This window comes from Poecilia formosa, unplaced genomic scaffold, assembly GCF_000485575.1.
Source record: "Poecilia formosa unplaced genomic scaffold, Poecilia_formosa-5.1.2 Scaffold73, whole genome shotgun sequence".
Classification (NCBI taxonomy): domain Eukaryota; kingdom Metazoa; phylum Chordata; class Actinopteri; order Cyprinodontiformes; family Poeciliidae; genus Poecilia; species Poecilia formosa.
Window position 1 is genome coordinate 1,127,113 of NW_006800012.1, and position 12,628 is coordinate 1,139,740.

The following is a 12,628-nucleotide window of genomic DNA, read 5'->3' on the forward strand; positions in this document are numbered from 1 at the left end:
ACTTTCTAAAGAGAGAAGAGAGGAATATTATGCACTGATAACAGAAGACGGATGAAAGGTCTAGAGAATTGGCTTATTTGCAGCACTGTGGCCCCAGGTGAAAGAACGGAAGGGCCAAAAAAAAAAAGAAGAGAGAGAGAAAAAGGTGAGAATAATGCGCGAACATGCAAGGGGCCAGAAGCAAAAAGTGACCCTGTGAAGTCCTGACTGGCTCAGGAACTGTTTCACATGGAGAGAAAAAGTGAAGCCCTCAGGGGTCCGAACTGAGCACAGAGCAGCTTTATCAGAGGGGTCTGAGTGAAATTCTGCTGAGCTTAATTACTCCACAACTCCCTCTTAAACATTATCGAATCAGCAGACTATAGAGCCATATCAAGAGATTTTCTGCATTACGGTTTGGTAATATAGTTCACAGGAGGCCGTAAAAACAGAAAACAAAACAAGCATGATCAATTTAGGATTTCCTAAAAGCAGTAAACTCTAATAGAATTAGATAAAATATTCATCAGTGTGGGTTCATTTGGTCAGTAGATTAAAATGCACAAATAAAGTTTCCACACACAAGTTGATTCTATTGGTGTTGCAGTCGGCTTAAAAAGGGAATATTGTCATCTACCTAAAATAATGGGCTCATTTATTTTTTGCCAAAAGATCATTTAGGCAAAAAAGAAAGTCACTTTTAGCAAAAGTAATTTAGACCATTATATGGACGGTAACACAGTTATTAGAATAACATTCATAAATGTATATTTATTGATTGTTTTTCTTTCTTGTTCCATTTCAATGTTTCAGATCATCAAACACATTTTATTATCAAAGATAACCTGAGTAAACACAAAATACAGTTTTGAAATGATGGATTTGTGAGTTAAAGGGGAAAATCCCCTGTCCCCATGTGAAGTAATGGCTCCCTAAATGTTCATCTATTTATCTTTTGTATGGAGGCCATTTTTCCCCACAGTCTCATTTCTATTCTTGAGTCAACAAAAGCTGACCTAAAACAGAGTCAGTTGTGGTCTGCATGGCTTCAGATGATGCTTTGGGTTCCTTCTGAATGTGACGTTAATATACTTTTGACATCAACTCTTAGGAGTTGACTGACAACTTTGGGACTCCCTAGAATCCCAAAGCCTTAGAAATGTCAGATTGATGCCAGTCAAATTCTTCGTTTTCCTCTTTTTGAGACCTTTTAACTAACCTTTGGTTCTTAGTGAGGTGCTAATAATTGTTCTAATAATTTTTGAGATGACTAGCAGTAATCACACCTTGTTGAGTCTAGCAAAACTAAGTTTAACTAGGCAAAAAGGCAGGTCAGGTTAGCGCCAGTTTGAAAACATTCATTTAAAGCTAATTTTGGCGTGTACTCTGGTTATTTTTGTCTGATATAAAAAATAGTCTTGAAACATTTCAGTTTGGAGAAACAAATAATAGTAGTACAAAGACAACTGTCATGGGTAAATACACACATTCTGTGTTTCCAGGCCAGATGACCGGTGCCCACACACGCCTAGAGTTCCACAACATTGAGACGGGCATCATGACAGAGCGCCGCTTCATTTCCGTTGTGCCTTCAAACTTCATTGGCCACCTGCAGGGCCTGTCCTTCAACAGCGTACCCTACCTGGATCAGTGTAAAAACGGGGACATCTCCTACTGCGAACTGAACGCCCGCTTTGGCATGAGGCACATCATCGCCGATCCTGTGACGTTTCGAACGAAAGGCAGCTACTTAGCGTTAGCCACTTTGCAGGCCTACGCCTCCATGCACCTGTTCTTTCAGTTCAAAACCACCACGCCGGATGGCCTCATGCTCTTCAACTCTGGAGATGGGAACGACTTCATCGTTGTGGAACTGGTGAAAGGGTGAGTTTCTGTTCAGCTGACTTCCAGAATATAAAATGCTGTTATTAATATTGACCACCAAAGGTTTTCCCTTGTTTTTTGTTGTGTTTTTTAATCACTAATGGTTGGTATTAGACAAACACGACTGCATACTGGATTAGGCTTACTCTTTGTTGTACATACCTTTAAAAGTATACAACTAAACTACCACTACTTCAGTGCTAGAGCTCAGCCTACATGTTTAAATACCCTGATCATGAAACTTGATCCATATAGCCAACCATAGTAAGATTTGTTGGCAGTGTTTTGAAGTTTATAGGAGAAACACGGCATTGATCACAGATCTAGATTGCGCTGCTTGTACATATCCCCATAGTTGGACTTGAACTGGAAAGGCTTTGTAGTCGTTTTCTGTTTCACTAAAGCCGCAAACAACTGGAACTTTTCCGTGTGCGCTACTTCATTTACTCCAACGAGCGCTGATCTTACAGCACACTACCTGAGAAAGAACACTGAATCCAGCGAGTGTTTGGGTTAAGCATTCTGTCTTTTCACAACCAACATCTGTTAGAGCCCTGAAACGACTAGCACCGAGTTAAACAGGTTAAGTTTGTGAATTGTACCAGCATAAAAGCTGCTCTTTAATTAGACTATCAAAGACAGGCGTGTTTCCTTTTGTCTCTCTCTGTCTCTTGTGGTCTGTTGTCGGCATTGTTACACACAAAAGCTTTTAAGCCGCTACTGCCACAAAGACAATATGCATCACAGAAGAATTCAGATCAAGGTGAGAAAACAAACAAAAAAAATAAAAACCCTGAATAAATGCGCAGCAGTAATCTCAATCAGAAATACAAAAGAAAGCCATATTTTGACTCGGAGAAGGTGCGTTGTTTCCGTTTGTGTGAACAAACACGGCGTTAGGAGAGAGTGACGCTTTTCAATTTTCAGGTCAGCACAACATGAAAGCAAACATGTTCCCGCATGGAGCGCAAACCTTGATTATTTTATTTTCCCACAGATTTTACCAAGGAATGTACACTCACTCAGTGGCCACTTTATTAGGTACAACAAATCAAAGCAATTACAATGCCTATGCAAAGTATTCAACCTGTCGAAGGTTTTAGACACTTTCTTTGGTTTTGGTTTGGTTTCTTCATAATACAGGCATTTGTTTTCTTTGACAAAAAAAATTTTAAAAAATGCAGCAGAGGTCATTTTGACCTCTAATGTGAAAACTGATTTCTACTTTCACCGATCCAATATTAATATCTGTATATCTGTATCAACTTCAATTTTGAATCAAATTCTGTATCGGGTATCGGTGCCCAGTCTACTCAATCTAATTCTATGCATTTTCCTCTCATGCTTTATTTTATTTTACATTATTTAGAATTCCTACTTGTACTTTCTGAACCGTTTGAAAAAAGATTTATTAGTTTATTTTTTATGTTTAGCTGAAATTATGAAACTATTGTTTGTTTCTTTACTATTTATTTCACATTGGCTGTTCTACTCTCAATTCCGCTGACTGACATAATTAAAGTTATGTTATTTTTCCATGTCTGACCAAGCTTGTGAAGCTATTGGTGTATTTAAGTGTTAAGCGTGCTGTACTGGTGCAGAGTTACCAAATAAGTTTGAACAATTATGTCAGTACATTTATGTCTGTGTTTAAAAATAAAATATTTTAACTCAGTTCAGCTGTTTTTCATTATCGGACGATACTAATCCTCAGATATCAGAAGTGGCACCGATATCTGATTGGTGCATCCCTACTAAATACTGATAATAAAAATATCACAAATAAAATAAGTGATTCAATAAATATTTATACCCTTCAAGTCAGGATTTAGAAGATTCACATTCAGTCGAACTATAGAGTCTGTGTCTGTTTGGCTTTGAATCTGTTATGAGAGAACCTCAACTAGACAGTAAAGACGATAATTTCTATTGACTGACATTGACTGTACTTACTGTAATTCATGTACCATTTTGATTTTATTCTTTTCAATATGTTAAGGCATATTTTAGTTTTCCCTCTGTAGTCGGTGATGTACTAAGCCAAAAATAGCAACATAACTTTAATACTTGGCTTCCTTTCGCCTCAGGTACGTTCACTACGTCTTTGATCTTGGTAACGGCCCGTCGCTAATGAAGGGCAACTCAGACAAGCCGCTCAACGACAATCAGTGGCACAACGTGGTGGTGTCCCGGGATGCCAACAATGTACACACGCTGAAGATCGACTCACGCACCGTGACGCAGCACTCCAACGGAGCCCGCAACCTGGACCTCAAAGGTAAGGACAGGGTTTTTTTTTTTCTTTTTCTTCTCATGTGGGACTGCGACACATCCTCCATGAAACGTGATCACTTAAAGGAAATAAGCATGCGCCATCCTTCCGTTCTGCCCCTCAAGTGTTGTTGGAGAGTGGCCACGAACACATTGAGGCAGAAATCTACATTAGTTCCACTTTCAGAATACCACAGCCTTTCAGACTTAGTCTTGTTTAAAAGCTTTGATTTTCTTTTTCCACAAGGAAAAGTCACTTTCTGTGGTGGATGTAGAGAATGTCGGCCTTCTCTTGTTTTTCGTTTTCTTTTTTTTATGAATGTGCTCAGTTCCAAAAAACAATAACAGTCATAATGTAATGCATCATGCTTTGCGCTTGCAAATTATTTTGAAATAACTGTGGTCAAATGAATCTCCAAGAGTCTTAAAAATCTCTCAGGGCTCCTGGGAAACGGAAAAATTACAGCTTTTGTAATTGCAAGCAGGTTTTTTTTCCTAATATGTAATTTGGAGGCTTTGGAGAGTTTTTTTTTTTTTTTAGTTCGAAGTAGAACCTAACAGATGTGAAAAGGGAACCAAAAGAAGCTGCTTTGTATTAAATAACAGTGGACAGGCTGTACAACCACCAAACTCTAAAAGCCTGCGATGCTAGGAAGAAACCTAGATGTTTCATTCTGATGCTGAATGGCTCAAATTTCAGAAAAAGACACCTCAGATGTTGGGGCGAGCCCATGCCGTCAAAAGATCCATACGATTCAAATATATAGCAGTGACTCATATTAAATGGCTAATACCTCAGGGTGTTTATTCTACAAACATGTTGGATGATCTTGTTTATATCTGGAAATTGTGCGCATGCGCACAACGCTGGAAAGCAAAAAGACGATTATTTTACTTGCCAGCCATTGCTGCCCTGTTAACTAAAAAGGGAAAAAAAATGCAGAAAAACCATTGAAGAATAATTCGTGTAGGGGTTCTGTGGTTGGGTAGAGGTTAAACACAACCCACATAAAAAAGTCCTCAACGCGACCGTCGCAGGTTTGAATCCTGGCCTGGTGATCTTTGCCTCATGTCTTCTTTCTTCTCTCATTACCTAATTTCATGTCTGGACACTTACAAATAAAGGCCACTAGAACTAAAAAACTTAAAAAAAAACAAACAACAAAAACAAAAAAAGAAAACACTCGTATTCTTCAGTTTTCTTGCTCTGTTGGCTACACTATTCTCAGACTGGTTGCCATAGCAACTGCCTCACAACAGCTCCACTAGTATATCAGGATTAGACCCCAAAAACACGCAAACATTTCCCACACAAAGAACAGAACATTCAGCCCATTACGGTGTTATGTCATGATTATTTTGGAGGGATTTTACTCTCCTGCAGTCTTAAGACAAGCTTTTTATTATGTCTTATTTTTATTTTAATACTGCAGGGTCCCAATGACCCTGCGTGCGCTTTTATGCATTTGTTTTTTCTGTGTGGTTTTGGGACCTGACGGTCTGATGGGACAACACAACCTCCCTGCTTCCCTCCCACTGTCCGACCGTGACATTTGCCACACTTACACCACGGGAGAGTTATTTTCAAATATTTAGTCATACCAGTGCTTATCAACCTTTAGATAAATTCCCTTCGCTTGACATTATGGAGCAGTTAAAGTATTCACTACCTGCCCTGCTGCCATTTAATAAACTGTTGTCCAATGCAATCAGTGTGATGAGATAAACAGGCAATTGTAAACAGGACCAGTTAGGCATGCAGAGACAAAATCCCGCAGGTAACAATAACCCCGTTTGCATATTTAAGTACAGATATTCATCTAAATTATGATGTCACTCACGACTACAACTGACAGGAAATCTTTGGTGGCCAATCAGCATTCTGGGGATTAACCAATTCATGTTATTAATGTGTCAGCTCTCATGAATGAAACTTTCCTGCTCTCTGCTCGAGCCTGCAGGGGGACGGAGACGGAGGAGTCTCTGTAATAGCTGGAGGGATCGCGAATGTTGATTCGGAGAACCTCAAGAGGGAGTGACGGGGCACGTTTCTCTCCTCAATTCCCTCGTCTAATTGGGCATTCAAACATTTTCTGTGTTTCAGCCTGACAATCCCCCTGCCAAAACAGAGCCTACATCTCCAGCTCCACGAACACCAGAGCGTTACCTCCAGGTCTAAACTTCCTTAGGTGGAAAAAGTCTCCTGACGAATACAAGATACGAAAAAAACTGACAGCAGGGTTGAGACTCTCTAACGTTGACACACACACACACACACGCACACACACACACACACACACACACACACACGCACATGAAATGCATGCTGTGTGCTTTTATCGTGTTATGCAGCCCCTAAACAAAGCTTTGTATATCAAACCAAAAAAAAAACACAAAAAAAGGCAACAATAAGCCATTTTTCCACAATCTCCTTGCTCTCTTTTAACACCATTTCAGCTTGCATTTCAAGGAAGAAACACACCAATTTTCCATGCTTTATCTGTGTAATTGCGCAAAGAAAACGGGGGAAAATGGATTTCTGTTTTCCTTCTCTTTGTTTTGGACTGGCAGAAAAAAAAAAGAACAAACATTTCAAGGCATTTCCTCTTTGTCGGCTAAAACACGTTGACGGAACAACACATAAACTCCCCGAGGATGGCACTGATTGGTCTTTTTCAACAACAAAAAAAAAACTCTACACAGCGTTTAGTTTTTGTCGTGTTGTGTGACAAAAATAAAAAGTGAAATGATTTAAAAGGAAATATTGACCACAGGCTTGTGGGGAAAGCGTTTTCCCTCTACAGCGCGATATATGTTACAGGAATGTGAATCAATATTCCAGGAGAGACCGTCATCGCTAACATCAGGGGACTGCAGTCTGCGGCTCCGGAGCCTCAGTTGGCTCCTCTAACCTTCTGCAACGGCTCTTAAAGCATTTGACTAAGAAAAATGGAGCGTTAACACAGAGGCTTTCTCCCAGCAGGTGCTCTTATTTACAGTCTTTAAATTTCATATAAATAGTCATTTGCTGCTTTCTAAGCAGAAATATGCACATCGTGTTACCTCTCTCGGTTGCACTCTGTTTACTACTTAAATAACCATACAATATTGTTCTTATATTGTAAATTTGCCCCCCTTACTGTACATTCTTATTTTTCTGTTTTTGTATTTTTACCTCTGTTTCCCTTTGACGTGTTGCTGGTGAAAACAGAAGGACATTTTAAACGTCATGACTTCGATTTCACTTCCGTTACAAGTGCCTTGACGACCGAGTGCTGGTTATATTTTAGGAGCTCTGTGCGTTTTTTGTTTTTGCCCCACCGACATCATCGCCCAGTATTAACGTTTCCGTCTCCTGAGAACTTGGTGTGAGTAATTAGCAGCCTCTTCACTGGTGGCAGAAAGCTTCAAGGGGATTGACGACACGCTGGCATCAGTAACAGTATCAAGGCTGAACAGACTCTAATAGAGTCCATTTGTTTGTGCAGGTCTTACCACTCATGGTATAACATAGTGATCCACAATTAGTTAGTGCTGCACGTCCTGTTCAGCTGAGTGTTGTTTAGGTCTGTTGCTGTCGGTGCTCGACTCTCAGTGAAGCGAAGGAGAACATGAGCTCCTCTCTGTTTCCACAAAGATCCTTTGTGACTCGACTCATTTCGACACGGAGACTATTGATGTTGATGAAAATTAACTAGCGAAATTAAAAGACGGCAAAGGAAAAAAACACGCAATTAGCAAAAGTTACTAGGTGATTTGTCGAGGTAATAAATATATTTAGCTAAAATATGTATGTGGTTAAAGTTACTCCCCTTTTTTATGTGATTTATAAATATTGGTGAAATGTATTTGACTATAAAAATATAATGAACACAATTTTGGATGAGAATATGTTAATTTATTTGGTTAAAATAAATTAACATTATGCGTTTACTATATTTTGGAATATAATTGGTTTAAATGGGCATAAATTGGTAATTATTTCATAATGCGCTTATTTTGTGTTAAGTTATTTGTAGCTGCATTTGTGATTTTTCTTTTGATGGTTCTTCACCTGCCCGCCTACTACTACCCACAATGCTTCAGTAAATGTGAATCTACTAATTTTACGGAAACTTGATGAGACAAATCCAGTTGAAAGCCTCAGCGTAGAGGCTCGCATTTTCCAGTGGGGAATTTCACAAATAAAAACAAAACCCAACAGAAACCTGACTGTTCATGTGCATCAAGACATAAATGTTTTCATAACGACAAGATGAATGACAGCTGGTTTTAATCGATGGTGGTTGTCATAAGCGGTCGTGTCGTTTGAAGGTGAATTTACAGCGTTTGCCATGTGGAAAGTTAAAATAAAAACATCCACTGGTTTTAACTTTGTTTTTCTATCGAGAACAGGAAAAAAGTTTAGCATATCAATACCACCGTTGACAACAGAAACATTTCATCACCAGTGCATCAGATATAACAAAGCTTCTTTTTTTATTTTATTTAGATCAAGCAGACAGAGGGGGGGAGTCGTATTTTGGCTCATTTCTTTTGAAGCTCCTCGCTAATGAGGGATAATTTTTGTGCGACTGTAAAGAGATGACATTGAACATGTTCCTTTTTCCAACAAAGCGGAAAAACATGAAGGAAGCTTTTGTTTGTTTTGCAAACTGGTGTTCGCATTTTAATGACTTCTACACTGGAGGTGGCAAAGTGGATATTAGCTCTTTGATCATGTCGGAGCCATTTCCAGTTGGAGACGTGTTGAGCTTCAGTCTGCTGAGCTTGGGATTGAAACCAATGCAGACCAGAATCCATGCATCTTTCTATTTCAGTTCATGTTGCCTTACAAGAACTGGCATGTAAGAAAAAAAAAGTGAATTAAAAACTCCAAATGGGATTCCACCTTAATGTAAAATCTGAGTAAACTTTGTCAATACGAGAGGTTGATCTGATCTGTTGGGATGAAGGCCCAACAGTTTCAATGCTTTAAGAGAGGAGCTGCCTCTATGGTTTGCTTTCTCTTTGTCTAAAAAAATAAAAAAGATAGCAGATTAAACCAAAAGAAAAAAAAAAAAAATCAAATTTGAACTTGATAGACCAAAACCCCAATTTTCTTCCTCTATTATTCTCTTCGTTCAACAGTGGTTTATTTGCAGCAATTCAACCATGAAGGTCTGATTTACTCAGTCTGCTTCAAGCAGTTGATGTTGAATCATATGAAGTATTCATGCAGAGTTTGATGTGAGGTGCATTTTCTTTTTTTTTTTTTAGTTTGTATTGTCTCAACTGAAGTTTTCCTCTGCAGGTCCTGTGAGGACGGGTCAGTGTGGACCATGTTGCTCCTGATGGGAACCAGTTTTATCATAATATTTCAGTTTTAGGAACTACTCTTGGGATTTTTTTTTGTAATTGTATGGATTGACTGACCTCTGTGTATTAAAGTAATACTGCAATAAAAAAACAGTTTTTTTTACCTTGTGATAGTTGAGTGTTATCTCATAGCTAACAGGTGTTGGGTTAAAAAAAAAATCTTCCCCTCAGATGCAAAATACTAATTTAAACTCTGCAGCGGTGTGACATTCTCCGATGAAAAAGCTGTGAGCGTGTTCATTAATATCTAATTCAGTTTTGGCGTTTGCTCTTTGGGAAAACGGGCCTTTTTGACTTAAATGCTTTAATAAACTGCATGTCGTTGTTGTTTACTCCTTTCTCCAAATACAAGTGACTAGTAGCTAATTAGACACATGAGTGGAGTGAAGCAAAGGACACGGTGACATTTCTGTTTTCCTACCAAATCTCCCGCGCTCGTCGTGTTTATCGTTTGCATTCATGAGAGACTGATTTCAGCGTTCGCCTGAGAGTTGTCAGTTGAAATTCTCGGATGCACGAAGCGGCGGGACCAGAGGTGGAATCGAGACGCTCCGAGAAATGCGACGTCATCCGGCGGACGGAGGAGGAATTCAATTTCCTCCGCAACTCTGCTTCACTTTGCACCTGATGTGGGCCTGAGAGTGACAGAGAGGGGAGGAGGAAATGTAATGAAGATCTGCCGAGGCAGTGCCTGAAACGATTTGCATGATAATAACTAAACAAATCACACGCAGAATAACTGGATTAGCAGTGCGCATCAGATGGTATGAGTGTCTGGAAGCTCGCAGCACTTATTCTCGCTGAGATTTAGGGAAGGAGAAAGACACTGAGCCGGTGAGACGTCGAGTTTCTGCGGCGCCCCTCCAAACTCGTCTCAGTCTTAAAATGACTGCAGTGTTTTCTCTCTGAGGAAAAAAATAGGAAAATTAGCTCCTGTTTTTGGAGTACGTACTTTGAGATGATGGTAAAAAATGAACATTTTGGCCTATTTCTTTTGAGACAATTCAAACAGCAAATGGAACAGAAGATGCCATTCAGCTGTGTGTGTTAATCCTCATCCATCCATCATCTGCAGACATGTTGAATGTCTTTTGTTTACGTCCGGAAATTTTGCGCAAAACGCTGTCCTAAACAAAACAGCAAAAAAACAACAACAACAACAACAAAAAAAACGGTGTTTTTGTCACCTTCTTCTCTCTCATTAGCATTTTCAGCAACATGTCATTGTTTGTTGCTATATATCATCTAATGAAGGATCATTATATTTACATTACATTGATAAAATAGTCAGTCTCATCATTTAATGTTTTACATCGTGTGTCAGATTCAAGGCCTGTGGGCCAAATCCGGCCCGCTGTAGCTTCATGTGTGGCCCTCTAGATTGCAAATTGTATCAATAAGTCCCTCCAGTTTTTCACAAAATTCACACAAAATCAACACATTGCTAACATTTTCTTCTGATTTCACAGACATTTTTTCATCAAAATTGGCCAAAAAACATTGAGTTTAATAAAAAAAAGTAATTAGTGCAATTATTGTGAAAATTCCTTACAAATATTTCTAAATTAGCGCCACGAAATCTGTGACTTTGACTGCAGAAAAACCACAAAAGATAATCTTTAAATCTTTGATGGACTGATCGGAGTGAAAAGATATTCAACATAATTTTATTTTATGAAACACTTACTGAATGCTGAAACAGCTATTTATTGATATTTTAACAATCAAATTGGTTTTTATCAATACATTCGGACACAACTGGCCCTTTAAGAACATTCAGACTTTTGATATGGTCCAAAATGAAAATGAGTTTGACATCCCTGTTTGACGCGCCTTTTTTTAATGTTCAGTAAGCGTTATCCTTCAGACGGGTGAAAGCAGACGGCTTCTCCTCCTTCCAGACTCTTTTTGTTTCGTTTTTTTTTTTCCTCCAACCCTGCCCTATTCTGTCTCCTCTCTCTTCCTTCTCGGTGTCAGTGCACTTTGCGAAAATGATAGGCTCTGTGGAGTGCTGCAGTAGAGCAGTGTGTTTTAAGATGTTTTTGCTGGTCTCACCTGTCTTTTATTGCAATTTACAATGGGATTACTCAGACCTCTGGTCATTTTTTCTGCCCAACCTCCTCCTTTCTCCCACTTCATCGCCCCTTTCATCATGGGCTTCCCGACCAAAAGTAAATACAAGTAGCAGATGGAGTCTAGATGTGACTATACACTCATGAATTTTTAGTTTGCACAGTTAAAATATAATTATTTTTTTTGCTACAAATGGATCATAAGCTGCATGAACATCCAAGATCCCCATACATTTATTAATTTTGCCGTGACCCTCTGATAAATTAACAGTAACATTGAAACTGACTTGACCGTCGGTGATGTGACCCGCTGCTATTTTTCAAATTCAATTTCTTTATAAAAGCTTAATCAGTTGTAGCCTTGCAAACTTATTTAACTAATAGGAAAAACTGTTACTTTTATTCATTCTTTTTTTTTTTTTTATTGCCATTTCAAAAAGGAACTTGAATAATGTTTTATAAAGGCCATGCAGAGCAGTCATCTTCTTTTTCCTCAAGGTGAATAAAAGTTACAAATCAGATATGAACATGCTGATCTGGATAAATGTGGATGACATTTATAAGTCAAGGCACACGGTTATTTAGACAGCACACATGAAACATTTAATTACATAAACTGTATAAATATTCAAACATGGGGATTGGCTTTGATTCATCTCTGTCACATTTTTCAAGGTATTTGCTTCAAAATTCCTAATATACTTTTTTTTATTCAGCTTAACTGATGAAACCTGACTGACGTAAAATATTATGTAGTCTCAGCTATTAGAGCCATGTAAAGTGGAGATCCCCGTGGTCAGATGACGTTCCAAATTGATTTTTCAGTTTTTTTTATGTAACTTTCCACCTTATTTCTGATTAAAAATCTCCTCTGTACACAGAGCAACCATTTACTAGTTAAGAAATACAAAAAGCCTCTTTGTCAGTGATGTAAGCTATTAACCATTAGTCTTACTACATCTTCCTGGAGGATGGCTCCATCCATCCATCCATCCATCCATCCATCCATCCATCCATCCATCCATCCATCCATCCATCCATCCATCCATCCATCCATCCATCCA

The 12,628-nt window shown here is 38.7% G+C and overlaps 1 protein-coding gene across 7 annotated transcripts in view; it reads left to right on the forward strand.

Moving 5' to 3' along the window:
- The window catches only part of nrxn2b (neurexin 2b), a 703,630-nt gene that overhangs the window by 302,819 nt on the left and 388,183 nt on the right, over positions 1 to 12,628 (forward strand). For all 7 annotated transcript variants that reach the window (XM_016673326.1, XM_016673332.1, XM_016673331.1 and 4 more), the window contains 2 exons: positions 1,482 to 1,863; positions 3,951 to 4,141. In XM_016673326.1, coding sequence (XP_016528812.1) covers positions 1,482 to 1,863; positions 3,951 to 4,141 — 573 coding nt within the window. The remainder of the gene's footprint in view (positions 1 to 1,481; positions 1,864 to 3,950; positions 4,142 to 12,628) is intronic.